This window comes from Excalfactoria chinensis, chromosome 9, assembly GCF_039878825.1.
Source record: "Excalfactoria chinensis isolate bCotChi1 chromosome 9, bCotChi1.hap2, whole genome shotgun sequence".
In the NCBI taxonomy this organism is placed as follows: domain Eukaryota; kingdom Metazoa; phylum Chordata; class Aves; order Galliformes; family Phasianidae; genus Excalfactoria; species Excalfactoria chinensis.
The window spans coordinates 11,317,467-11,343,938 of NC_092833.1; the positions used below are offsets into that span (position 1 = coordinate 11,317,467).

General features: G+C 52.2%; 1 protein-coding gene across 10 annotated transcripts; it reads right to left on the reverse strand.

Moving 5' to 3' along the window:
- On the reverse strand, window positions 1-26,441 carry RUBCN (rubicon autophagy regulator). Of its 10 annotated transcripts, none has more exons than XM_072344380.1 (23): window positions 26,328-26,441; window positions 20,670-20,823; window positions 18,780-18,866; window positions 17,812-17,971; window positions 16,688-16,794; window positions 16,079-16,219; window positions 15,719-15,875; window positions 15,088-15,624; window positions 14,455-14,499; window positions 13,102-13,197; window positions 12,084-12,199; window positions 11,430-11,631; window positions 11,041-11,142; window positions 10,172-10,246; window positions 7,426-7,486; window positions 6,807-6,939; window positions 5,168-5,313; window positions 4,766-4,830; window positions 4,036-4,274; window positions 3,586-3,647; window positions 3,337-3,490; window positions 2,906-2,999; window positions 1-2,464 (listed from the first exon to the last, which is right to left on the reverse strand). In XM_072344380.1, the coding sequence occupies exons 2-23, from the start codon at window positions 20,706-20,708 to the stop codon at window positions 2,298-2,300; spliced, it is 2,985 nt and encodes a 994-aa protein (XP_072200481.1). In that variant the 5' UTR covers window positions 20,709-20,823; window positions 26,328-26,441; the 3' UTR covers window positions 1-2,297. The 10 variants fall into 10 exon arrangements, with proteins under 10 accessions (XP_072200481.1, XP_072200474.1, XP_072200472.1 ...); XM_072344373.1 differs by lacking the exon at window positions 26,328-26,441 and adding an exon at window positions 25,475-25,560 and having other exon boundaries at window positions 18,780-18,863; XM_072344371.1 differs by lacking the exon at window positions 26,328-26,441 and adding an exon at window positions 25,475-25,560.
- Window positions 26,442-26,472: the final 31 nt, after the last annotated feature.

Below are 26,472 nucleotides of genomic sequence, written 5' to 3' on the forward strand. Positions count from 1 at the left end.
CTCATATTAACTTAGTTTATTAGGGACGGCATCTTCACTGCTATGCTGTGCAGCAGTCCCGTGGGGAGGGCTCCAGTGAAATACTGAGGCAGCTTGTGGTTCTCCCTTACAAACAGCTGGGGCCGTGGCAAGCTCCAGCATCACCTGTAGCTGCCGGTGCTGCACTGTCATGGTGTTAGTGTTGTGCATCACCTTGCTCTAGAGCCCTCTGCCAGGCTTCAAGTCCCCATTGATTTCAGACACAGAGAGGAAAACACAAATAAACCAAAATCCATTTGCTTTTCTCTAAATATACTCAGTGCTTCTCGAATGGGATGTGGGCAACCTCTCAGCCAGCGCCCCATGACGTTAAAGTGCTTCAAACAGAATGGTGTGGATGAAGTTGTGCTGCTCTGAGCCAGATCCCAGGAGGAGGGAGGTCAGTTTGTCCTGCTGAGCTGGATGGCAGCATGTGGACCAGAGGCAAGAACAGTGGCAGTGCTCTCTGCTGGCAAGGTAGACCAAGTTGTAGTAGCTCTAGAGCTTCCAGCTGCAGAGCAGGTAGGAGAGCAGCTGCTCTCCTGGTGAAAATGAGGATAGATGGGAGGAGGCAAGAACTCAGGGGAACAGGTGGGGAACGGAACTGCTCCAGGCTGGGACCCCTAGAGCTGGTCGTGGCAGGATGCTGCAGCACAAGGAGGAGATGCTGTCCCATCAGCAAGGCTTGGAGCTGCACTGCAGCCACCTCTCCCAGTCCCAGCCTCGCTCTTCCAACTCTGCCATCGCCCCACAATGAGGCACATCTTCAAGCCTTCTCACAGCATACTGCTCTCTGCCCTTCACCACCCTTGCACATACACGGGCCCCACCATCCTTCCTAACGTCCACCATAATACTGGGTGTTCACATCCCTCCCATGATAACTTGGTGCTGGACACATGCCATGGGATAAAGCATCCCTGCAGAGGCACCTTGCAGCACCTCCAGTGCCAGGTCTCTCTCAGGGGCACTCTTTCCAGGACTAGCCTGCTCTGTTCCCTAGAAGACCTGGTGACCCCTCTCCCAGGAACAGCAGAGCTGATGGGAGAGAGAACCCCTGGCACTTACCGGCCTCTGTCAGGGGATGATGGACCAGGAACAGGAAAGCTCTGGAGGTTTTATACACTGGTAAGTCCCAAACAAATTGCATGCTTCCTAAAAGAAGCATCTCCTTGGGGTGTGGAACAAACAGTTAAAAAATACATACAACCTCATTTAAAAAAATAAAACCAAATCCAGCCAATTAAAAAAAAAAAAAAAACAAACAAAAAGCCCAATGTAAAAGAATAACCAGGATAGAGAGGTTAGGGGGGAGGTGACCAGAGGACTGAGCCAAGAGGCTTTACGCATCCCAACCGGTGCAGGCAGAAGACAGCTGCGTGCAAGGCAGGCCCCGATGCAGCTGCCATGGGGAGGCCCCACGTCCCTTTTACAGGAAGAGGCAGCCCTCGGGGAGGACAGAGCAGCAGCAGGAAGGGGATGTGAGGTTTGAAGCCTTGCTAACCGTGTGTCCTACCTTGCAGAGCTGCCTCCAGCCCCATGCCCAGCAGCAGTCCCCTCACACAGCCGTGCATCCCAGCTGCTCCCATTGCAATGCCTTTTGGGGTGGAGGGAGATGGAGCAGCTCAGCACGGATGCTGTGGGGGAAGGCAGGGCAGACATACAGTGTTTATATCATTGTTAACTTCCTCTGTTCTGATTCTGGAGGGAGAGCAATGATTTACTGGCAATGGTTCCAACCTAGATGTTAAAAAAGGGAACTGCTAAATATCCCATCAACCCTCCCCAAGTCCTCCCCTCCTTCCATGTACACACAAACTAGCAGCAAGACAGGGGATGGAAGGACTTGGAGAGCTGACTTCCTTCTCCCAGGAGCAGATGGCCAGAGCTTCCAGTGTCCCATTGATGAGTAGAAAGTGCTGACTCCAATGAGGACTCCACCAGGAATAAGGAGATGGAGATGGACAAAGAGAAGGCTGCAGACAGGCTAACGAGCAATTGCCTGGTAAAAGGTTCACATTCTGCCTGCAGGACAGACAGGACTTTTCACCTTTCCCCACATTGAGGCATCGCAGAGTGTCCATTACCTGGAACAGACCAGCTGACAGAAGATGCTCCTTCCCCAACACTGCTGTACAGGGAAAAGCAGATCCCTTTGACACAGTGCTCCAGGTATGATGAGTGTCCTGCCGGCCATCCTCACCATAAGTATACTTGGTTCAGTCTCTGGTGACGAAGGTGTAAATAAATCCAGTGCCTGCTCTTATGCTGCACCATGCCTAGGTGGCTGTTGCTGCCTCCTGCTGCTCCAGCTCATCGTCTTCATAGTCTGAGATGTAGGATTCCATGCTCTGCTTGGCCAGCAGCTCTCTCCGGGCCTGGAGTCGCTCACAACGAGGGCAGCGTGTGGACTTGAAGCAGGACTTGTGGTAGCAGGCTTTGCACTCTGAGGGGAGAAAAGGAGAACAGCTGAGGGCTGGCACAGGCTGCCTGGCTCTCCACACCTGCAGAGGGATGTTCCAGACTTGTCCAGGAAGACAAGCACTAGAAGCAGGGCTGCTGCTCTGAAAGCAGCAAGAAGTCATGCTGTAGGATACCTGACTTGAAACTACTGCAGTCCTAACTCTGACCCTGCAGCACATGCTTCACTGTGAGGCAGAGCTGCTGCCCTGGAGGAGCAAACACCATTGTAATATTATTTTAAACACTGTTGTAAACAACAACTGATCTGCTGCTGTTATCATGTCATGCAGACATAGGCTATTCACAGAAGCACCCTGGTCTGTCTGGCTGTGTTTGGCTCCACTCCTCTTCCTGGCACAAAGCCACTCAAAAATGAAGAAGCAGACATTGCTGACCCCTTTACTGTTTCCCCCCAGTACTTTACCTTCGCATGTCTTGCACTTGTTGAGCTCAAATGGGAAGATGATGTCGCCTTCATTCTGGCAGAACTCGCAGATGAAACCTTTGGCTTGGCACAACTAGAAGAAAAGGTGAGGAAAAAGTAAGCTCAACATTCCTCATCTCCCTGGAGCTGGACAGTAGGACACGGTGTCTTGCTCTGCCTACGTGGGACAGTCCCAGCATGAAGCACAGCAAGGCAGAATTGGCGTGTTAAGGAGAGAGTCAAAATGAGGTAAGAAATAACCTATATGTGCTGGGGAGCAGCTCTGTGGAACAGCTGAGAGCAGCAAGCATGTAATCATTTAATTCTGTGATTGCGCTGTATGTCAACTGCCTTCCCACCAGCTGTTTATGCAGAAAGCCTACCCAAAGGGTGTTTCACAGCTGTGCAGTAGGTGGCTATAGAGGCCTTACCATGCACTTCTCAACGTGCAGACTGCCTGCCTTCAGGAGCTCTGTAAGACGAGGCACCAGATCCCCCCTCTTGGTGGCACTGAGGTCACTTAGAGAGTAGAGATGCAAATCCTCCGTCAAGTGGCCAGGCACTGCATCAAAGGAGTCCAGGAGGCTGCAAGGACAGCAAAACTGGAGCTCAGAGCAGAGGAACTCTACTGACTCAGATACAGGACAGCAAACAGCTCAACATCATGCCCCAGGACTCACTCTTTAGCTAGCCGGCAGGTCTTAAACATGTTCTTCATGTGGAAGAGCTGGATTCGCAGCAGCTGGAGAGGAAGGAGGGACACAAGGGATCAGTAAACAGATCACAGACCTTAGCTAAACACGTCTGCCCCGTTTCCTGCACTGGTGAAACGACTGCTGCTCCCCTGGTACAGGAGTGTTTACACCACGCTGAATACAGAGAGCACAGCCACTCAGCGCACGCTCCAGGAAATAAACCACGGCCCAGCCGGACACCAAGCAGAAATACTTTCCCATTCTGTGCTACTGCACAGGAAACAAGATACGAACGGAAACCCACAGCACTGAGGTTTTAAGCTTCAGAAACTGAAATAACTGCTTTTCCTCAGCTTCTCCAGCACACGATTTACAACTGGCAGCCACCCTCCCCCCACAAACCCCACTCAGGAAGGCAAGAAAAAAGGGGCTTACCCACACTTGGTTGAGAGACTTCACCTTCCGGTATAGGGCAGGATTGATATCTTGCACATTGAAGAGCGGGTCGCTCCAGATCTTGCTCAGCAGGTCTTTGGAGAAGTTGCTCACATAGTACTTGCTGAAGTCCCACTTGCGCAGGATGCGGCTGGGGATGACTGTCTGGGCGTTCTCATGGCAGCACTGGCAGAAATACTTCCCCAGGTACTCACAGTACCGCAGTCGCTTGATGTAATCTAGCCAAGCCCAGGGGAAGGGGGAAGTCAGGTGAGGTGCAGGCTCTGCCCATCCAAGTATCAACATTTCACACGAGGAAGGAGTTCTGCCTTGCCAGCACCTCCTCCAGCCCCAGACTGCTCAACTCTGGAGCCAGAAAACGCACTGCAGGCTTCAAAATGCCTATCAATCTATCAACCTGCCTATTGATCTCATGCAGTTAGAGCTACACAAAAGCAGCGACTTAAATTTGTGGATACAGACACTGCAGACCCACCAGGCTACTGAGGATAGGAAGGTAAGTGTGCAAAGACTGTCCCTTTACAGGTCCTCAATACATGCATGCTGACGTATGAGCAGAACTGCCAAAGACCTTAGAAATGACACCAGGAAAAAGTGTACCATCTTTGCAATGACCTCATGCTGAGCTCTGCCAGGATCCACCCACCACTCTGCATCTTCCCACTCTCACAGGTTACTCCCTGCTTTCCAGCTACTGCTCAGCACTCACCAGGGTCGGTCCGGATGCCACAGCCTGCACACCGGTAATTCTGTTTGGCCACAGCCACCTTCCTCCTGTTCAGAGACACAAGATGACGTAGGTGAATCCAGGCCTGATGGCACCCAGCACCAGACAGTGGGCACTGACACAACTCTGGATGTGCACATCCATATTCTTTGCCACGTAAGTGTGGATAACAGCTAAGTGGGGGGGGGGGGAAGCCCTGATGCACACCAAAGACAGGAAGCACACGCACCAGATGGAAATGGCCAATGTGGATTTAGCAGGCTGAGAGCAGAGAAGCCCTGCTAGCCAAGTAGGAAAGGAAGGACAATCAACCATAGGAACAATGGGGAAAAACAGGGGGAAAGGGCAGGTAACCAGAGAGCCCTCTACTGTATGAATCCTTACGTTGGGGCTGGGTGAACGTTGAAGATGATCTGCGGTCGCGGGGGGGCCCACTCCAGGTTTCCACGCACCCGAATCCTCAGCTTGTAGATGTCAGCATGTTCTCCATCATCGGGAGAGACAGGCAGAGAGTCAGGGATGGGCAGGAGCTGGGAGAGACAGGTAAAAGGGTCAGACCCCTACCTAGAACTACTGAGGCCATGTATCTGGCTGGTGCCTGGCACCTACTGCCTAGCCCTTCTCCAACACCAGGCTGCTGTGGCTGAACAGAAGGGCTGGAAGAAAGTATTTCCCTGGGGTCTGAGCACTCTGCTGTACAAGGCTGAGGGAGCAGAGCCCAGCACTACTGCACCCTATTTACATACGGGCTCTTCAGGAACTTTCACTATTTCCAGGCAGCCCAAGAAACTGTACAAGTCTCCTCATGCTTCCCAAGCGCAGACCATCTCTCAGCTCACTGGGGTGTGTGATGCTTCAGCCCTTCAGGGCATGGGCAAGCCTGGCAGAGAGTTCAGCACCATGCAGGATGAAGATCCTGGTACTAAATGCAATGCTTTCAAGGAGTCTGATCACATGTTGCTCAGATCCCCACGACAGCCACATATCAAAGAACAACCTGCACTTCAAGGAGACCAGACTTCCTCTGTGAAGAAACCACATGGGGGAGGGCTGAGCACAAGACAGGCAAACCCACCACGATGCCAATGTTGTCCTCTGCAGGTGTTAGTAGGAAAAGGCCAAGGCATTGCTGCCCAGGAGGATGTGATAGCAAAACACCCTATGAGAATATGCTGCAGGGGGCAAAGAAGTGACACAGCTGGGTCGAGTGCCTCCCAGGGACCTCTCAGCACTGCTGGAAGATACTTCCTGTTCTTTGAGCAGTTCTTCACTTCTTTTGGGTTCCTCCATGAGACTCTACCAGACCCCACAGCACCGTGATGGCTCATTTCCAGCACTGCTGCCTCAACAAAGGAACCATTTGGCATACTGACTGCCAAGCAGTTAGTGCACGCTGTGGCCCATGCATGCTCTCTCCAGGCACATCATCCACTCCCAACATACCAGCACGAGTTTTTTGGAAAGCTGCCTTTTCTTATACCAGCCAGGATGCCTAAACAGCTGTTTTAGAGACCACCTCAGGCTCTGAAAACCAACAGCAAATAAGCAGTCAAGGTGCCTAGAAAGAGCAGTGGGTGAGCAACAATGCAGGCCGTGCTTCTGCCACAGCTGTAGGGGCTTTTACCCCAGTTGTACCCAAGCACAACTTCTGCCTGGTAGCCACCACGGTTCCCAAACCGCTGCTTCTGTCCTCGCAGCCTTCTCAGCTGTTAGGCAAGGCACTGCACAGCAAGCAGCAGGACCTGGACAAAACCTATCCTTCTCTCCTCCAGCTTCATCTGAACTAGCAACGGCCCTGGGCAGTGGGTGTGAAGCCAAGGAATCTGGGAGAAGGATCAAATGATGGGTGAGTTGGGATTTCCAAAGAGCAGTGAGAGCTCTGCGCTGCATGCTTTTCCAATCACTGTGCTTCAGTACTGCCCTGCTCCTGTGCTGGTACCTCCAGGCAGTGCCCATGTGCGTTGGTGGAGTCACCCCGGTCACTCTGTCACCCTCCTGTACACAAACATACTCAAACCCCTACCTTCTGCGGGGCGTCGTGTTCAGGGACCAGCCATTCCAATTCGGAGGCAGCCGGCAGCTGCATGCCCTCAAACTGCTTCAGCAGACCCATGGCCACAGCTTCTGCTGAGTTTGAATTGCCGAACGAGTGGGATCTAGCCAACAAAGGAAGCAGTTAGTACCAGAGGTCTCAAAGCTGTGCTGCTTCACATTCCCCTGTTTTCTGATGCTATTCTCAGCTCAAGCAGGTCATGCAGCTTTACACTTGTCCCAGATGAGAGAGGAAAACAAGGGAAGCTCAGAGCCAGCAGCAAGCCAGAAGCCAGGCCAGATACTCCAAGTCATGCCAGCTCTTCTTCCCAGCCTCCTACTACTAGGAATTGTGGGGATCTCCCCAGACACACCCACATCACATTTCATGTCTACATGGCACGTGAATGACCTTCATTATCCCAGGTGCTGTTTCCCACATTCAAAAGTAGGACCCAGCTGTGCCTCACTGGTAAGAAAATGTAGGGATGGATAGAAGGAGGGAGGGATGTGTGATCCAGCGCAAAGCAGCAGCTGAAGCACCTGGAAGTGGAGCTGGGCAGGAAAGGGAACCGGGTACCAAGATGTCTCAATGCAAGTTGAATACGTACATGGACTCTGAGGAGAGAAAGGATTTCCTGCTGGAGTCAGGGTTCCTCTTGATGTCTGCATCTGAATCAGAAACAAATGTGATGGAGCAAACTGGGCAGGGCTGAAGGATACGCTCACTCCAAACCAAAGCTTCATTTTAAAACTCGTCAAGCTGCTTAAAAGCACATAAACTACAGCATCAACTTCTACCAGTGATACAGAGCAGCAAGGAGAGGTGCAGTCAAATTAATCACCTGTTGGGAGTTACAAGGTAAGGCACGGTGGGATGCTGCAGAAACGCTGCCACGGATTTGGGGTGACAAGTGGTGCAGGTCACACACCAAGTCCTAGTGGTTACACAGCCTGTAACAGTGCACACAGCTGGAGCTAGGAGGGCACAACAGCAAGGTTAGCTGGAAGGTTTAGTAGCTCTCTATACAGTATAGGTGCTGCAGGGCACTAGCAATGGGATGTGGAACCCTCCTCCCTATTGAACCACACAACTCATAGGATAAGTGGCCATGCCACAGCTTGTCAGCTGCTGCACCAAAAGCACTGGCAGCCTGAGTCCTGTGCTCAAGAGGCAAGTCAGCACCCATGCAGCTGCAGGGGTCAGTCCTATGCAGAGACACAGAGCCACGAGGCTCTCTCTAGGAGGCAGTGATCTAGTATAAGGGTCCATCTCTTTCTAGCTCTCCATGATCTCCAGAACAGATCCGGGCTTCACTTCATCACATCCCTCTTCAGTGCCAGGATGTGGGCAGCAGTACCCGAGTGGTACCTCCCCCCATGCATGGCTCTGGAGTCACTCTGCTCTGCCACCCTAGCCAGGTCAGTGACACAGACCCACACAGAGCCTGTACAGGCACCAGCTTATGCTTGCTCTGCAGCAGAAAGCTAATAGCCTGAGCCATCAGCTTTGCTAGGAAGAACAGGGTTGCCCTAGCAGAACAGGGAGCAAGAATTTCTGAAGGAGAAGTGCTCTCCTGGAGCAAATGATTCTGTCTGCAGCTGCTCCTGGCTTCAGAAAGGAAAGGGTATGCAAAGAGCCCAGGTTGAACCTTGATAGTCCTTCGCTAAGTTTACAAAGTCATGCTAGCAGAGGTCAACATGAACACATAGCACTCTGTGTTTGACATCCATTGCTAGTAACTGGCACATGAAAGCATCCTAATACTAAGGAATCCACGCATCTACATCATGCAAACAGACTTCTTGTTGCAGAAAAGAGGGAACTCAGCCAAACTGAGCCTCCTAATCACACACTGCAGATATCTACCATGATCTGTGGCCTTCGGTTCTGTGCAGGAAGACTCTGCATGATCCTAGAGTACAACAAACTCAAGCAAACAGTGTAGCACACACAGTATAGGACAGGCCAAGCACTATGAGGAGATCTTGGGCAGAACACGGTTATCATCTCAGGGAGGGCAGATGAAGCCAGACTTGGCCCTAGGCTCCCCCAGGTGCTGGGATCCTGTCATCACTCCCTCCCCACTCTTAAATGTAGATACTTCTCTTAAGTCTCCAGTTAGTTGCCCCAAATGTCTCTGCTGCAAAGGCTTTCACTGTGTGGAACAGTCCATAGGGGGTTGGTGAACAGCACACAAAGGTGGGGAAGTCACTTAGCCCCAAGCTGCCGGCTTCAGGCAAGGATGAGCCAGCTCTGCATTGAATTCACAGGATACAGCAGGACTGATGGGAAGCTCTGAGCATCAGCATCTCCAGCGAGAGCAGCACACTGATGTCAGATGCCTGACAGCAGAGATCAGCAGCTAAGCAATACCAGGCTGCACATGGACCGCAGCATCCAGGGCCTCCAATGGGTAAGAAACACCCCTGTTCTAGCTGTTCTCACTATTTTCCCTTTTTCCCTCTTTGTAGAAGGACTCTTCCCCAAGTCAGGTCTGGGCAGGAAGGGAAGGGCTGGCCACGGTTTGAATCAGAGTCATTTCACGCCAGCTTTGTGGAATCAAGCAGGTTGACTTCCCCTAGGCACCTACAGCTTCAAAGTGCTTTGGTCTTGTGCTAGCTCTGCCTTGTGGCCAAAAGCAGGCAGTGGAGTCATTTAAAGAGCAAGGCTCCTTTCTTTGTAGTTCCCTCCTTGTCTTGCATGTGATCAGAGAAGCAATTGTTTTCAGCAGGGCAGCTCCATTCAGAGCCATCACGTTGGAGGGCAGCACCTCTGAGATGGAGACCTGGTCCTGCAGCAGAGGATTGCTGTCACTGAGCCCAGCAGCTACAGAATTACAGAGCTATGCTTTTGCCTTCCTGAGTCCCACCCCAGGCTAGACAGGTCTTCCAAGCAGCAGGTATGTTTTGTGTATTCAAAACACTGCATGGAAAAACGCCCTGGGGGATGGTGCCTAGGGAGAACTCCTCTGCTTCCTCTTCGTTCCCAACAAAGCATCATCCTTCCACAGCTCTCCTTGCTGACACTTGGATGACACTGTGTCACTGTTCCCATATCAGAAAGCAGGAGGAGCTGGTTTACGTGTACTGAGCTGCATGGGAAGACAGCGGAAAAATCCACACCAGTGGCTTAGGCAAGGGCCTGACAAGTAAATTTCAGTGATCTGCTGCCTGATCTGAAGCTGATCTGCTGATGAACTCAACCCCTGATGAGCCTGTACAGAGATCGAGGCCTCTGCACTCCCTGCAACACCCTGAGGGGGCACACCAAGAACAGTGCACGTGCGAGGCACACACACGCACACACCTTGCACACACACACATGCGTGCCAAGGGAGCACTGCGGGGTACTACCTGAGAACAAGGAAGCCATTGACACTGAGAGGCCGTCCTTGGACATTTGAATCAGGTTAGATCCATCGTTACCATCTGTATAACATGGTGATGACAAAACAGTTCGCTTCAGTGCTTTGGCCAGGCCAAAGGGAAAGGGCAATAACACAAAAGTAACGCTCACGTGGGAGAAGCTCAGAAGTAAATTCACACACCCCTAAAGGGATTTCAAAACCAAGTCTAAAATCTATCCCTCAGGAACTGAAATGGGGGCTTTGTTGTCACGTCACAGACAAGAAGACTGAGAGCTTTATAGACTGAGACTGGATTTCTCCATCTTCTCTCACCTCAACTCTAAAGCATGACCGAGGTACTGCTGAGATATGAGCCATCCACCCAAGAGGACAAATGACGCTTTGAAGGAAAGGGATAACCAGACATTTAAGGCAGGTCTCCTGCACGCAACAGGCTCAGCTGCACCAGCAGCCAGGAGCAGAGACCACAAGCAGTACAGGTCAGGATGTGACCAGCACCTGCTGCTCCCACCCAACACACATCAACTCCTACTGCCTGGGGAGGAAGAAAGCAGTGTGGCAGTCCTCCTATTTCTCTCTCACTGTGATAGCTGCTCTGTGGACCTGGCAAGAGAAATGGAAACCACACGCCAGTTCTGAATGCTAAAGGATTACAGAGGATTTTGAAGGAAAGTTGTGTCACCACATGAGGGAAACTAGTTGCTCAGTTCATGCTCAGCATTCAGCCATTTGTTTGGAAAAAGCCATCCTGAAGGCCAAAGGGACATGCTCTCCTTCAGTGTGACTAACCTCAATGCAACCAGGCCTAGGAGAAGTCTCTTTATGCAAGAAGCTAAGGCAGCCATTGCCTCTTACCTCGGATCTCGTATTCTTCCACATCCTCCGCAGAGCCCGAATCAGACAGGCGCATGGAGCCATGGGAGCTGAACTGGGACTCGCTGTCAGTCGCCACAAGGCCTGGGAGGCAAAGGGAAGGCAACACAGGCCATCAGTGTGAGCAGCTGAACAGAGCACAGACAGCAAGGGGGTGAAGTGATAACCAGCTGTGGCCAGGAAAGGGTGGATGACAAGGATGGAAAACAGGTTCTGTTTTTCAACATGAAACCACACTCCTTAACTCAGTGCCACCAGGGCACAAGTATTATGCATATATGGTATCAGCCCCGTTACAGTCTGTAATATAGCAGGGCTTCACAAATTTCTGCAGCACCCTGTTAGAAATGAGCCCAAAAAACATCACCCACTGTCTGAGCCCATCTCCTGGCAGGTAGAGAACAGGTGCTTGGTGCGGATCTGCTGGCGCCTAATGCGAATCTTTTGTTTGAGCTCCTGGATCTCTTTGTCACTGTCTTCCTCTTCCTCCTCCAGCTGTCGGCTCATCATGTTGCATTTCATCAGCTCGATAGCAGCAATCAATGACTCTGAGATGCTAAAGTGAGCATTCTCCTGCAAGGCAAAAGCAAAAGTATTTGAGGGCAATTAGGAAGCCTTGGTAAAATGGGGTTTGATATTTTCATGCAAAAAGGTGGCAGAAAGACCTTATGGCCCTATGAAGCCTCACTCTCCCATAAGAACCTAGAAATTAAAGCCTTTTGAGGCAATAGAACTGTTGCAAAACATAGGGGAAATCTTACAAAGTGGATGTGCAACATCTTCGCTCTGGGGAGTCAGCACATGCCTGTAAGGAGCCCCAGCAGGCAGCTGAGCTGCCGTGTGGTAACACTAGATGGGCAAATCCTTGAGGCCAGCCATAAACAAGCAATTCAACTCGAAAGTTCTATACCCAGCTCTATAGCAGGAACTATTAGCATGTGATTATCCTCCCCCATGGAGGAAAGTAGCACTGAATCTGCAGTAAAATAATGTCTCCAAAGTGCACAGGCTGCTGCCTTCCTCACCTTCTCCAGGTCTGCACAGCTGCCAAAGTCCTGCTCAGAGAGGTAACTGATGAGGGACTGTCCTTCTGAGGGTCTTCTGAACATCCCTTCTCCCGAGCTCAGGTACTGACCTGAGTCTAGAAAAGCAAGACAGGAACTTTATGAAGGAAGGACCAGGAAATCCACTGCTCCAAGACCGTGCTCTGTGTCAACACACTGGCTAGTTCACATAGCCAACAGCTGCCTGTCCCACTCTACAGACAGAACTGGATCCAGTTTCATCCACTCTAATGGAGAACAGCGACCAACACCGAGCCATTACGATGACAGCAGGCATCCTGAAACCATCCAGCCCTCCTGAACATCTCACCCTAAGCAGGAAGGAGCAGGAGATCACTTGACTGTTCCAGGTGCTACCAGATGCTCTCCAGCTTCTCTGTGGCAGCAGTAATTTTGGAACAATGACTAGGGCCAGCTCTACCCTGGAGCACAAGGAGACCCTGACCTCGGGCAGCCCTAGGGCACCACCACAGCACATCATTAATAATCATCATCCCCACACATCCTGGGCAGAGCTGCTAAGACAGCAACCACAAAAGTACTCCTGGCAGGCCCTCATAGCCTTCAGGTAGCCAATGTTTGTTATTCAGGATAAAAAAAAAGAGAAGGCATATGCCAAATAACAAAACAATATGAATAACAGACGTGCTTTAGCATACTGTAGGTAGCACAGTGGATACACACCCATGCCAAAAGGAAAAACTTTTAATGAGTTGTTCAGCATCGATGTTGCCTGGACCCACAGAGGCTCCTGCAGAGCCCACATCTGAGCACTTCAGTGCGTCCTCATTCACCTAGAAGGCCAGACAGACCTTCAGGGTGCTATCTATCCCCAAGCTAACAAGCCTTTCCAGTTCCCAACCAAGTCACTACAAGCCAGCTCTTGCATGCCTGCATCCCACAAGCAGGTGCTAGAAGCTGAGGCCACTACAGTTCATGCCCAGGAGCAAACATCCCCACTGATGCTCACTGTGCTCACCGTACTCCATGTAGAGGGAGCTGGGTGTGCTCAGTTCACTGCTTTGGGTAGAACCAGAGACCATTCCTCTACCTCCAACTGTATCAGCACGGGACTCTGCAAGGGAAGACAACACCAGGCATGTGTCAGCAAACCAGAAGTGCCCAGCCCAGAGCATGGTGTGAAATGGAAGAAGCTCATCATCACATGGGTGGGCACAAATGGATGGGAATCAACAAGGGAAATCCTCCACTTGGATCACCTGCTCTGTACCATGCTTGAAGTCAAGCCCAAGAAGGAAGACAACCAGAGGGGCATTTCAGGTGGCAGGAGATGAAAGGGAAGGAGGAGAAGGCCATGACAACCACAGATCAGTCAAGTCCTGAGCATTCCTCTCTTTATGCCCTGCAAACCTGGGTAACGCAATAGTTCCTGCAAGAACTTCTGACAGCTCCATATTCTTCTTGGAGCAGCTCCAAGGAAGAGTCACCCCACAGAGCTGGGACATGAGACAAGGGGACATCTGAGCAGACAAAGGATCTGTGGGGCTTGTGGCCTGGACAAGGGTGGAAGGAGGTATCTGAAGGACACGCTCTTGCTCAGCTAGGAAAACCCAGGGTTCCTTGTGCACAGCCCCAGAGCCAGGATCACAGTGCTCAAGGTCACCTCCCCATGTGTGTGCTCCAGGGCTGCACACTGCCAGGCAGAGCTGGTGGGGACCGCCAGGAGCTGGCCTCATCAGGGACAAACAACCACCAGTGTTGTGCAGACAGCAAGGCCCTGGAGAGCAGCTGACTTGTGTGGGAAGGCCCAAAATCACCCTGGAGCTGGAAAGCAGCACCCTGCAGTCTTTGCTGAAGCCAGAGCCAGAGCAAGTCACAGGGATGGGCACGTCTGTCCATGCTCCTGCCAACTCAAGGAGGAGCCTTCCCAGCCATGGACTGCTCAGCACCCAGTGTCATCAGCATCAAACTATCTCCTACTGCAGATCTACCCCATGAAAAATATCACATTGAAGCCCATGTCTTCAGGGCGACCAGCCCTTGGCCAGCAAGGGCAACCTCTTCTGGTTCACAGAGTAATAGGAGTGGAGGAGAAGGCAGGGGAAGAAGCTCGGGGACTTGCTGGTCAGCACTTTGTAATGCCATGCAGGAGAGCTGGGTGCCAGCCTTGGGTCCGGCCCACTGCTGCCAAAACCAAGCTGAGATCTTCAGTCAGGCCACATGCATAAACCTGAGGCACCTTTCAAAGCACCTGGGACTCAGGAAAAAAAATTTCTTTGTTTGTTTTCTGAATGGATACTAATGGTTTGATGGAAATTCTGAACTTAATGCAGTGATCACTAATGAAAGGCGGTTTTGCTGGCTCCCAAACCTGCCACTGGATCTTCTATTATAATGGTGATATCCCTGAGGCCTCCTGGACAGACAGAGGAGGAAGAGGGCAGCATTAGGGGAGAGAAAACAGAGACAGACTGGTTACTACGCAGCAAGAACTTTTGTTTCTCCCATCAAGGCAGAACCAGTGGGACTGACTCCCACAAAACGGTTGTCCCTTCACTCCTGATGCCTCCCACCATGCATTCACACACTCAGGAGCACAGGAGAGCCCAGCAGGTTACCGGTACCATGACAAGAAGCTCCCAAGTCTGCCATGGCTTTATGCCCCAAGTGGACAGGACCAGAGGGAAAGCAGGACAGCTAATTCTGCAGCATCCCTGCTGCTTGCTAAGCCTCCAGTGAAGGGTACAACAGAGCTGACAGTACCAAAACCAGACTGGCCCAGGGCATTCTGATATCAGCCCATCATTCCAGTGTGGAGCAGGAAAATGGAGGGTAACAATCACACCTCCAAAATGCTTGCCTACTGCTCTCCTTGCTCATCTGACCCACAGAGTTGAAGGGACAGCCAACATCCCAATACTGCTGACTCCCACTTGGCCACGGTCCCACCTTTGTACCCACACCCCACAACCACCCTATGCATTGAGCAAAGTAACCCCATTACCATGCAATTTCCCCGAAGCCACGTTGGTGTCCGAGTGTGAGCGCACATGGCTCTTCTTGAGGATGCCCTGTGGCACTGATGACTGTCCCTCTGAAAAGCTGGATCGTCGCAACAGACCCAGGCCCCTGCTGCCACATCCGTTCATCCCCTGGTCCCCTGAGTCCAGCTTCTGGGAGCTGCTGGTGGAGAACATGTTGGAGCTGCTGCTCTTACTGCTGCTGGTGCTGGCACTGCTGCAGGCCCGGCCACGGCGCCCCAAGTTCCCTATGGCCAGGTACTCCGGCCCATCGTTAGCATCGCTTTGTGGATCATCCTGACTCCCCGTCCAAGTGTCCTCACTCTGGCTGGTGGTGCTGGAACTCATCTCGTTGGCTGGAGAGAAGGGGTCTTTGGGTGAGGGAATGTGTGAAGGAGGGACAGCACTGGGCTGCTCCAGAGGGGACCTGCCCTCACTAAAGGAGGAGGATCGGGAAGCCAGGCAGTGTTCCTGGGGTTGGCTGGAGCTGGAGCTGATGGAGGAGCTTGCTGATCTCCTGTCTGGACAAAGAGAAGAAAAGGATGTCACACATCTCCTATGTGACCACCCAAGTCAGCAAGGAGCCCAGCCTGAGCTTCCAGCACCCCTGGTTACCTGGGAGGCCAGAGGAGGCTGGGTGAGGCAGGCTGGAGAAGGATCCGCAGTGGTGCTGCTGCATGCAGCCTGGAGACAGGGTATAGAAGGACCCAGGGAGCGCAGTCAGGCTCTGGCTCTTTGTCACTGGGGACAGACTTTCACTCTTCCTGGTGAGCTGAAGAGAAGCAGCATTAATAAATCAGCATGTCAAAGGAGCAGCTTAAGAGAAAGAAAAAACTGGACCTGCAGGGCCTGCACAAGCATCTGGTTAGCGGCCAGCACTGCCCTGGGGCTGCAGGATGGGAGGAACACGCTGCAGCAAAGAAGGGAAGCAGCTCTTTATGCACAGCGAAGCAGCAAGCTCCATCTGGAAATTACCAGGCTCTCAGCAAGATGATCCAGGCAGCCCAGTGCCCCAGGCAGGCGGCTCTGGTGTCCTTCAGTGTTGTGGTCACAGGTCTCTCCTGTCCCGGCAGAGGGACCTGAGGAGCACACGGAGGGCAGTGACGTGCCAGCCAGCTGAAAGAACACAGACCCTATTTAATGAAGCGTCATTAATTACTCTCCTCTGGGGAGCTCTTTGCAAAGAAAGCAGCTGCTGTTCTCTTCTATGAAGAGGGCAGCTGGCACTGGGAGGCACCGGGCTGGTGGCGTCACCAGCAGGAAAGGGAATCTGGCTGTCCTGGGTGCTGCCCGTCCCTCTGAGGGTGGCAGGCCCTGAAGCCTGGGTCTTTTGGAGATGGTTTTCGAGGTGTCTTTTAAAAGGATACAGTTCCTGAGCCTCATACTCAGATTCTTGATGACAGCCAGAACTGAGATGCCTCGCTACATACATCTCCTGTTCCCCCGACCCCCTCCTTTTTCTATTTCCAAGTCCAGGCCCTTGTCCAAGGGTTCTGTGTGCTCTGAATGCAATATTGTATGAGCAGCCACGGCAGTACAGCATTTAGGGAGGGCCAGATGCAGAAGCCAGGGGTCTCAGCTCACCATGGATGTGTCGATCTGAGCCAGCAGCCTGGGGTTGTTCTGCTCGACAGCCTCCAGGCACTGCAGCATGGCCGTGACGTGGGCGTCACTGAGCAGGAAGGCTGTGTCTGCAGAGAGAGAATTGCTGTCAGGGGTCTTTCTCCCCACCGCCTCCAGCATGAAGGTAGTGGGAGGTATATCATGCTCTTCCTGCAGCTGCCTGCAAGGCAAAAATCGTCAGAAAAGCCAGCAAAGTGCTGGATATAAAACTTGGCAGTGTTAGGAAAAACCTACATGAAAAGGAAGGAAGAGGTGAGAGCCTTCCTGACTCAGCCAAAACCTGAGCCAAAAGATTCGCACTACAATTATTGTATCTGGTTCAAGGTTTTGTCTTAATTTGGGGGCCACTGAAAAACTTCTCTCTTTACTACTCTAAAATATGAGATAAAAGACAGATCCTGTCCCAGATCAGTTCAAGTATCTTCGTTCCTGCTATCGATTTTCACTTTTTGACACATTCTCAAGTTTTCACAGAAGTTCTTTATGTGTATGAAGTTGTACAAAGGGCTTCACTTTTCACCTACAAAGGAGAAACACAGCTGCATTTCCACACATCAGCAGAGGTCAGAGCTTCATCTCTTTGTTTAGAAATATTCCAGGGGAGGAAAAAATACCACATTATTTGAAACAGATTCAAAATTGACTTTCTTTGCACATTTTGTTTCTTTGCAATGGGAAATGCATTTCTCCAAGTTTGCAGACTGGGATGCAGGCTCAAGACCAGACTGCTTGACTACCTGCAGCAGAAACCTTTGAGCCCATGCAAAAAGCTGATATGGCCTGGTCTCCCAAGAGAAAGAAAATGAGGATATCCAACACATTCAGACTTGCGCAAGCTCCTGTTAGGGCAGCAAGGAGGACCGAGACAAGCAGGACCAAGCATGCTGCAGACAAATTCACTGCAGAAAGCTAAAGCTCAGCTCTTCTGACCTGCATCCATGCACTTACAGTATGGACACAGCACACTTTGTTTGACAGCACAGATTGCACAGATGCAAACTACCTTTTCTGCTGCATCCCTCACTCAAGCGTGACTTGGAAAATCTGTTTTCATACAAGGATGGGAAAGACCCGTTTCTACTTACCTGCGTAGAACTTCCTTATGTACTGCCTGTTCCCCAGGAGAGGTCTGAGCTGTGCTGAGAGGCAGTGGAACTGCAGGCTGTGCTGCAGCCACAGCTGTGCAATAGCTTGGTCGCTGTGGCTGTCTGGGTTGGGCTGGCCGTTCTCATGTAGGCTGATGAACTGGAAATGAACCATGAAGGCACAAATTAGGGCAAGAAGAAGCAAGCAGAGGAGCAGGGATTGTTCCTCCTCAGAGCTCTACAGCACCAGGCACTATCAGTGAGAATGCGGTCACATCCAAGCAGCTACCAAGGGAGCACAGGGAGACAAAAGCACTGGAGAGGAACAACACTTCAAAGGTCAGCCAACACTGGTGACCAAAGTCCTACTCACAGCCACCAGCAATATGAATTTCAATGGCATGTTCTCCCACCCCTGACCTGGAGGGACCCCGCACTCCCAAATCTAATTGCTTTCCTGCAGTGACAGTCGTGTTCTTGCTGACACATTAACTGACGTGAACATCCTTGCTGCTCTACAGCAGACTGCAATGGAGAGCATGAAATCTGCTCACATGTGATGGAGAGCAGCATGGTGTCCTTCCAGTCACAGGGCACTGAAGACTGAGAGCATCCCTCTGCATCTGCAAACAGCAAAAGCCAGGCACAGAAGAGCCAAATGAATGGCCAAGGCCAATGTACAACCCAGAAATGGGTCAGATTTCTACAACAGCATAAATCCCCTCTGTGTACTTAGAAGAACCACTTGTGCCAACTCCCTTGGTGATGCCTGCTGTACCCAACCAAGTGAAGCTGGAGGCCGGCCTGCAGGAAATAAGCAACTGATTGTCTAACCCTGAATCTCACCGAGTTCCTGGGATGTGGCTCACACACAACCACAGAACTAGTTCATCCCTCACCACTGGGCTCACAGCCCAGCTGCCTTCTTCTCCCAGGCTGGGCCCACCAAGGCACCCACCAGAACTCACCTTCTCCAGGTGATGAGCAGAGCTGGGACTCAGTTGGCGGATGTCTTTCACGAACTGCCAGTAATCCTTCTGCCTGCAGTACACCTGCTGGGAGAGGCTTGGTTAGGGCCCACCATACACATGAGCCTCGAGTGACACCACAATGACAGTACGGCTGGCTTAGAGAGCAAGGAGAGGGCATTCAACCTAGAGCTTGTCAGGAGCTCCCACATCACTGGTCCTCTCTTGCCAGAGATAGACCTAGAGCAGCAGGCAACACAAAACACATCCCAGCAGAACCTGCAACAACCGCTCTCCTCCCATGCCAGTCACCAACAAGGACACAACAGCATAGCTGAGCACCACAGATAAGAAATGTGACGCAGCACGTTCTTGGCATTGCATTCCTATCAGCTCCTTATTGCTGCCTGCCTTGGCTTTGTTCAGACAGTGAGTTATTTCTTCTCAGTTATTCTTCCAGTCAAAGAGGAACTGCAGAAGAGTTGTTTTCTCCAACACTTTCTCGTGTTTAAGCACAGCCCCAAATGTCTCTCCTCAAAAAAATGCTGATTTTTTTCCCTCCATCTCTGCTTCCTCTTTCACAAGTGGCAGAGGAAGGGGTTTGGTTTTGTGGTTTTCTTGTTTGGGGGGTTAGTTTTTCGTTGTTTCTATTTTTAAGAGTAGAGCACCAACAAAGAAATTTCACCCCTTTATGTCCAATTGGGATTTTCTGGATAAAATAATAAATTGCACACAAGAGATAAAAAATCTCTGACAGTGTACAAACAGATTGTTTATTAATTTATTTCTAGTCATAGGGGGGAAAAAGTTGATACATAAATATACAGCTAAAAGGAAGTTACTCTGGAGTAAATAGAAGAAAAATCCTGCTAGGAAGCTGTACTTCTACGGGCCTCCCTTTGTAGCTATACAGATGGAGTATATAGGAGTATATAAATATAGAGACATATATATACAGAGAGAGAGAGAGGGTGTATGTAGGCAAAGCATTTCTAAGAAGTGCCTTTGCACACAGCATCGATAACAGCACTGTGCTGCTTTTGCAAGCGTCTGTTTCCTCACACTGTGGCATGAACTGTTTACTAACACACAGACAAGCAGAAATCATTCCAATCTCACTTGCAAAGCCTACGGATAGCATGTCTATCAGAAGATAGCACTGTACTCCCCACATTTAAAGGGTAACTTTTCTCTCTGTTCAAAGGAGATTGCTGGCCCACACCGCTGCAGACTGACAGCACAGGGCATCACTTGACCAAAATCCAAGTTGCAAAGCTGGAATCGACTCTTCCATTGCATATGTGGAGTTTTACAGCTCCTGGGCCCCAGCTGTGCAACCCTCCTGGCTCCTCTGCACCTGGAGATGCCTGCTGTGTTGGAGCTGGTGGGAGCCCTGCCCAAAGCATGCCCTGCAGGTTTGATGTAATTCCTGTTAAGAAATAACTGCAGTAATTGCAAGCTGAAGGGGAGATCTTCAGCTTCTGCAGAGGCTTTCCAGAGCAGGAAAGAAAAATTCTTGCCAGCAGTCATGGAGATGGGGACAGCTGGATGAGAACAGTGGTAGCTGGATACAGGCCCCTTTCACACAGAGCACAGATCCGGCTGCCAGCCCTGCTATTCACACAGCTAACCAGAACCAGCCAGTGTCTGAGGTTTCTCTTGCCAGGCCTCACTGGGGAGTTGTCCAAGTACACACAACGGGAGGTTGGCTCATGGCACACACAGCACTATCGCTTTGCTGCAGGATGCAGCGCAACCATGGGAGGGGTAGGCAAAAACAGCACAAACATCTCAAAAGCACACAGGACGGAAGGAACACAGGCACAGGGACTCCCGAGGCAAGCTCAGCTCCTGCCACAGAACCGTGGTGTGGGTGGGACTGAGACCTACCTTGTCGTGGATGAGCCCATGGTACAGGATGCTGTGCATGTCTCTGCAGAGCCGCTCCAGGCCGCCATACTTGGACCAGACATTGGGGTTGCTGGTGGACACCAACCCTTCCACTGTGGTCTTCAGGTTGCCCAGCAGCTTCCAGTGCTCTTTCCTGCAGAGGAACACAGTGAGTTGCCTGATGAGCGCCAGATTCAGGGCACAAGGAACTTCACAGCAGGCGGAGCTCGCTCTGAAGGCTCTGGTCAAAGAGAAATCTTTGGTGCTTGCAATGTATGTTTCATAGATTCATAAACCACAGAATGCCTTGGGTCGAAAGGGTCCCATAAGCCCAGCCAGTCCCAACCCCTGCTGTGGGCTCAGTGTCCCCACCAGCTCAGGCTGCTCAGGGCCTGTCCAACCTGGCCTTCAATGCCAAAATGTGCATTCCTGCAGGGTTTGAACAAAAGCTTTGGAGATGACGTTCTAGAATGAAAGTTTAACCTTTACATTGGCAAGAGAAAGCCCCGGTGTTTCAGCCATCTGAAATCACCCAGATTGCTAAAATAAACAAAACAAAACAAAACCAAAAAAAAAAAAGGAAACAAAGAAAAAAGGGAAAACTGCTTTTCTGTTTGTCCTCGTCGATTAAAGTGTGGGCTTCAAACTTCTTGCAGTGCAAAGAAGCACACTGTCACACTATAAAGCAATATAATCCCATTAGTTGAAAATAAGCTTTTCTCGAAAATATTCCCATTTTGAGAGTGCTTTATGACTTGAAAACTGATTAAGTGAATGAGCAGATAATAAAATACTGGCTCTGCTTCAAACTCCCCTGTAGCAAAACTCCCGAGGGAAACCTCACTGGCTTTAGCATTTACCTAAGCTTAGCTCACCAGCCAGCCAGCAAAGCTTGTCACTTGTCACAGCAGCTCTGCAGCCAGGCTGTAATTTGTCAGCAAGCCTGAACACACTGTGAACACACGTATCAGAAGGAATGTGCTCACGCACGGCTCGATAACACCACTGCTGCCCAGAAGAGAGGAAGCTCTGTGCAGGGCTGCGGAAGCCACACTGCAGGAATTCCTAGAGCCGTACGTTGCAATCGATGCCACATCATCCTCTGCTGTTTGTAGCCCCATCCTCTCCACCACACTAATGGTAGAGAATGAAGCGTGAGGAAACGCCACTACAGAGAATGAGGCAGAAGGAAGTTCCCAGCAGATCAGCCAGCCCGTGAAAAGCTGGAGAACTGCTAAATTGAGATGTTTCTAAGTTGCATGAGACTGGGCAGCTGATTGAGACGTGTTTGCCTCTAGCCCCCGAGGTTTGCACTGCTTCGTGCCTGCGCAACGACAGCTGTTTTCAGATCAGCCTAAAGAGCAGAGTTTAATCATAGATTCCCAGCCAGCAGGTTTATCTCAGGAGAGAATGAACTAAAGCAAAGGCAGTGTCCTGGAGGAGACGTGACCTGAAAAGACAGAGCAAACCTCATTCATTTGAACCAAGAAGCTTTTCCAGCCCTGCCCCCCTGCACCGAGCTCTGAGCAGCAGCACTGTCCCTGGCCAGAGAGCAGCTGCAGACACAGAGCTCTGCCAGCTCCTCCCCAAGGTCCTTCCAACACTCAGAGTGAGGAAATGCAAGTGAAAGCTCAGCCACGCTGCTCACTTCCCAGGTCTATGAGTCAGGGAAACTCCCACCTCGTTATTTTGTGCTATAAAAAGCATGCAACAAGCACAGAGATGGAGGGCAGCAGAGCTTTGTGCTTAAAGACCCGCCTCACTGCAGGGGCAGCTGTGCTCCCCCAGAGGTCGGGAAATGAGGACCCCAACACAAACAAACCCTGACACAAAATAACCTAACAGTGCCTCTGCCACTGCGCTCAGCAGGCAGGGAACAGTGAGCACAATTAGAGCTCCTCAGCGGAGATGATTCAGAACCTCCCAAAAATCAATTAAATCCCTCAGTCCATGGGATGGGACTCATTGGCCCAAATGATTCAAAAGCATTTCACAAGTTGGACGCTTAGGACTCTACCCACCCCCATTGCACTCTACCCATACCCAACGTGCAGCTGCCTCTGGGCTGGAACACGGTGCTCGCAGCAAAGCGTGCAGTGACACAAGCCCAATGAAATGAAGAGCCAAACACCTGGCTGCAGGTGACAGGGAGGCAACAACGCACAGCTACCTGCCCTCAGCTTGGCCTGGGCTTGTGGTTTAACCCTTCATTTGTGGCAGGATCTGCTCCTCTCTCACTGACAGAGCTGCCAGAAGGGATGGAAAAAGACAGGGTGCCAGCTGCTCTCAAGTTCCCCATTTCAGCAGGTGTTCAGAGCAGTACTGAGAGATCTGCTTGGTTTTGTACCAAATAAGGAGAATTATTTGCTAGCTGTCGTAAAAAAAAGCCTCCCTCACCCTGACCTACAGGGGTAGGGCAAATTCAAATCACAGCATGAAAATAGTTTTACTTCCAGGAAGGACAAAGCAAGCAGCACACCCAGGAGAGGTCACAGTACATGAGTAGATACTCGCCTGCAATGAACGTGTGCAGCTTTCCCTGTGCCCTAGAACGGCCTGCTTTCCCTATCCATACCAGCTGAATGTGCTTGCATAGCTCATTGCTATACCCCAAATGCTGGTCTTGGGAGAAAAGAAAAGAGCAGGCAGGACAGGGGTCAACCCGCTCAATATATGGGGCATCACCTGAAGCAGCTCAGCTGGAGTCAGGGATGTGCTTGAATGCACTGTGATTTATGTTTTCCAGGCGAGAATCTGGACGTGATCAGACTGCAGAGGAGATGCTGAGAAAAAAAATCCAGCTCAAGCTCAACACGAGCAGCAGCATTTCCTTGGGGAAACCACGGCTGGGGTGTGGCTGCACTAAATGGGGTTATAGTCTGTAGGATGTTCTGGTGCACCACTTCATTCAGGAACAAAGATAATTCTGCCCTGGATGTGCTGAAAATGAATTGGTCATTATAGGAGAGCCTGATAACATGGGATATCAGTGAGACTGCGGGCACATCTCTCTCCCTCCCCACAGACACCCTCTGACTCAGCCCCCACTTCCAACCACCACCTCCTTAGGTCTGGGCACTCCTTGCTTCACCACACCAGCTCTATTCCAGATACAGATCCTGCGGTCAGGAATTGTTCCAAACAGAACCGAAACCTTTGCTGTGCAGTAAGGAGGAATAGAGCCTTGCAGCTGGAAATCACTTAATGGCACTGCTGACGAAAATGATGGGGAAATTCTGTAGGAAATTCTGCTTGTGCTTCCAGGGCTTTCTCAGTCCTTCCATGCCAGCTAGGGCAGGAACAGCTCCTGGCCCAAGTCAGCAGGGGTGACTCAGGGCAGGTGCAGGAAACAACGCTGCTGAGTCAGGTAAGCTTCATTTAGAAGAAAAAAAGCACCAAACCAGAATCACGGAGGTAGACGACATCCCCAAACCTGAAGCCTTCTTACCAACCATGTGTGCTGTGTGCACCCCTATGCTCTGCAGGAGACACCAAGCAACGGCTGCTCTCTACCTGGAGGCATTGCCTGATCCTTCTTAGCACACTAAGGAGCTTGGGCTGAGGGTGCTGGGGTCATTTGTGGGCAACAGCAGGGTGATTTCTGCTCCATTTCCCAGGGACACAGCCTGCAGCTCCCAGGGCAGCCGGTACCTGTGGCTGTGTGCATGCTGCTATGAGCACGGGTTCCCCTGACAACAAGCAGCAAATTTCCTTCTGTTTTGCTGCCTGCTTGGTGCTTCTGGGAAAAGAAATTATAGCACTGCTGGCTTGGTGCGATTCATCTACAGCAATGGCAAGTAGCTCACAAGGCAAAGGGAGTCCCAGAGCTCCCCTCACCCCACAGCACCCTGCCTGACTGGGAAAGGGACACAACCCAGGGCACCTCACTGGGAATTAGGATGCCACATCATTTGCACATGGGACAGTGAAGCTATGCCAGGCCCCTGCCAGAATCCTCCCCTAAGGCCCAAACCCAGCACAGACAGCTCCGTGTGCAGGCAGCAGAGGGGACGGTGCCACCTTTTGCCCCACAGCTGTGGCACCGCATCGGCCACACACGATGCACAGTGATGCAGACTTGGCAACACAGTTCCAGTGCTTGTAGAGATGAGAACAGCACTGAGATACTTCTGGAAAGAAGCAAAGCAAACGCAGCCAATCCATCCCTTCTGCACCTGCAGGGTCTGAAACATCGGCTCAGAGCAGGTTAGCAAACCACACCACCCGAACCTGCGCTATGGCTCCAAAAGCACCGGCCTCGCTCTTGCAGCAGATCCCGCCGGCAGAGCAGCGTGGGGCGCTGAGGCTGTCAGATAAGGCACGCCGCTCGCTCGGATCAGGTTTCAGCGAACCTCTCCGGCTGACACTCGAGCACAAACCGAAGACCTGCAAGAACCTGGAGCGAATGGCAGTTCCATCGGAACGCCTCCGGGCGCGGGGTTTGTGACCCGCACAGCGCCGTACCCCAGCCCTACTCGAGGGACTCGGGGCGCCCCGCAGCGCCGCTCCCACCTGTCACGGCCACGTGCGCTCGGCAGGAGCCCGACGTTTGGACTCGTACGGAAGCCGAGGCGATGCCCGCAGCCCGATCGAGGGCGGCACGGCGATCCGAGCCCGGCGAGCCGCGTGGGCATCGGCACGGCGGAAGCTGCCGCCCGCCCGCGTCCCCGTCCCCACGCGTGTCCTCGCCCAGCTACAGCCACACGCCACCGCCGTCCCCCCGCGCACCGATCGTCTCCCCACGCCGATCCCGTCCGCCCCGCGACCGGCGGGTGTCCCCGCGCCCCCCCGACACGCTCCCCGACCTGCTCTCCGCGCGCCCCCCGCGGGGCTCGACCTCCATCCCCGGCACGCGCGGCCCCGCCGCCGCCACCGCCCCGCCGCCGTCACGTGGAGGGGGAGCGCCCGCCCCGCCCCCTCCTGGCTTCAGTCATGGCCGACGCGGAACTCCAAGTCCCGGCTACCCGCGGGGATGCGGACCGGAGCCGCCCCCGTTGGGCTGTCAGCGCCGTGGGGAGCCGCATCGCGGCGTTAAACCGCGGTCAGCGCTCAGCGGGATAAACGCGTCCTGCAGCGGGGAGGGCGAGGATGCGGGAGGGCAGATGTGTGGTTGCCGTCGGGAATGACGCGCACGGCCATGACATCGTACTTCGGGTACCGCAGTGCTGTGATCACAGGAGGCCGGGCCGGGACAGGGATGAGCGCTATGAGCAGGGAAACATAATAGGCTTTTCCTTTCAGCATTTATTGTCAGGTTCCGACGGAAGCCCAGCCTGTGTGCTTTGTGGTGTTTGCCTTTCTGTGCCTCCCTTTGGCATCTCTGAACTCACTGACTGACTGCAAATAGCCATGAGCAAGACGTAGAGGTTTTAATGGCAATTGCAGTCCGTTCATAGAGAGCTCCAGCACATTTAGGAAGGAAACACCACTGGGTGACAGGCATCACCGAGCAGGCAGCCACCGACTGCTGACCCATCAGCAACGCAAACGTTTCCAAGGGATGGAAATACGCAGGCAAAAAGAAAAGGCCTCGCCATCATCGCCTTCGTCCCTCCTCGGGCTGCAGCAGGCCTGCTGGCACGGGACATGTCCTGTAGCGGGGACGGCCCCGAGCTACCGCAGCGCAGCCATAACCGCCCGCCCCCCGCCCCGCTGTACCTGCTCCTCCCGGCCGCCAGGGGGCGCCGTGCCGGTTCCCTCGCGGTGGGGCTGGAAGAGGCAGCACCTCTCGGCGCAGGCGTCCGCTCTCAGGGCTGAGGAGTGGTTGCTGCGCATGCGCCGGCGGCGTAAATCGTGGGCGTGC

What these genes read in the sequence shown, in the direction of transcription:
- RUBCN (XM_072344371.1), bottom strand. Translation starts at nt 25,512, where the DNA reads ATGGAGGTCGAGCCCCGCGGGGGGCGCGCGGAGAGCAG. An exon ending in CTCAGATCGACACATCCATG is followed by an intron (nt 16,220 to 16,687) that starts GTGAGCTGAGAC and finishes GTGTTCTTTCAG; the next exon opens with CTGGCTGGCACGTCACTGCC. An exon ending in CAAGTGCAAGACATGCGAAG is followed by an intron (nt 2,465 to 2,905) that starts GTAAAGTACTGG and finishes TTCTCCCCTCAG; the next exon opens with AGTGCAAAGCCTGCTACCAC.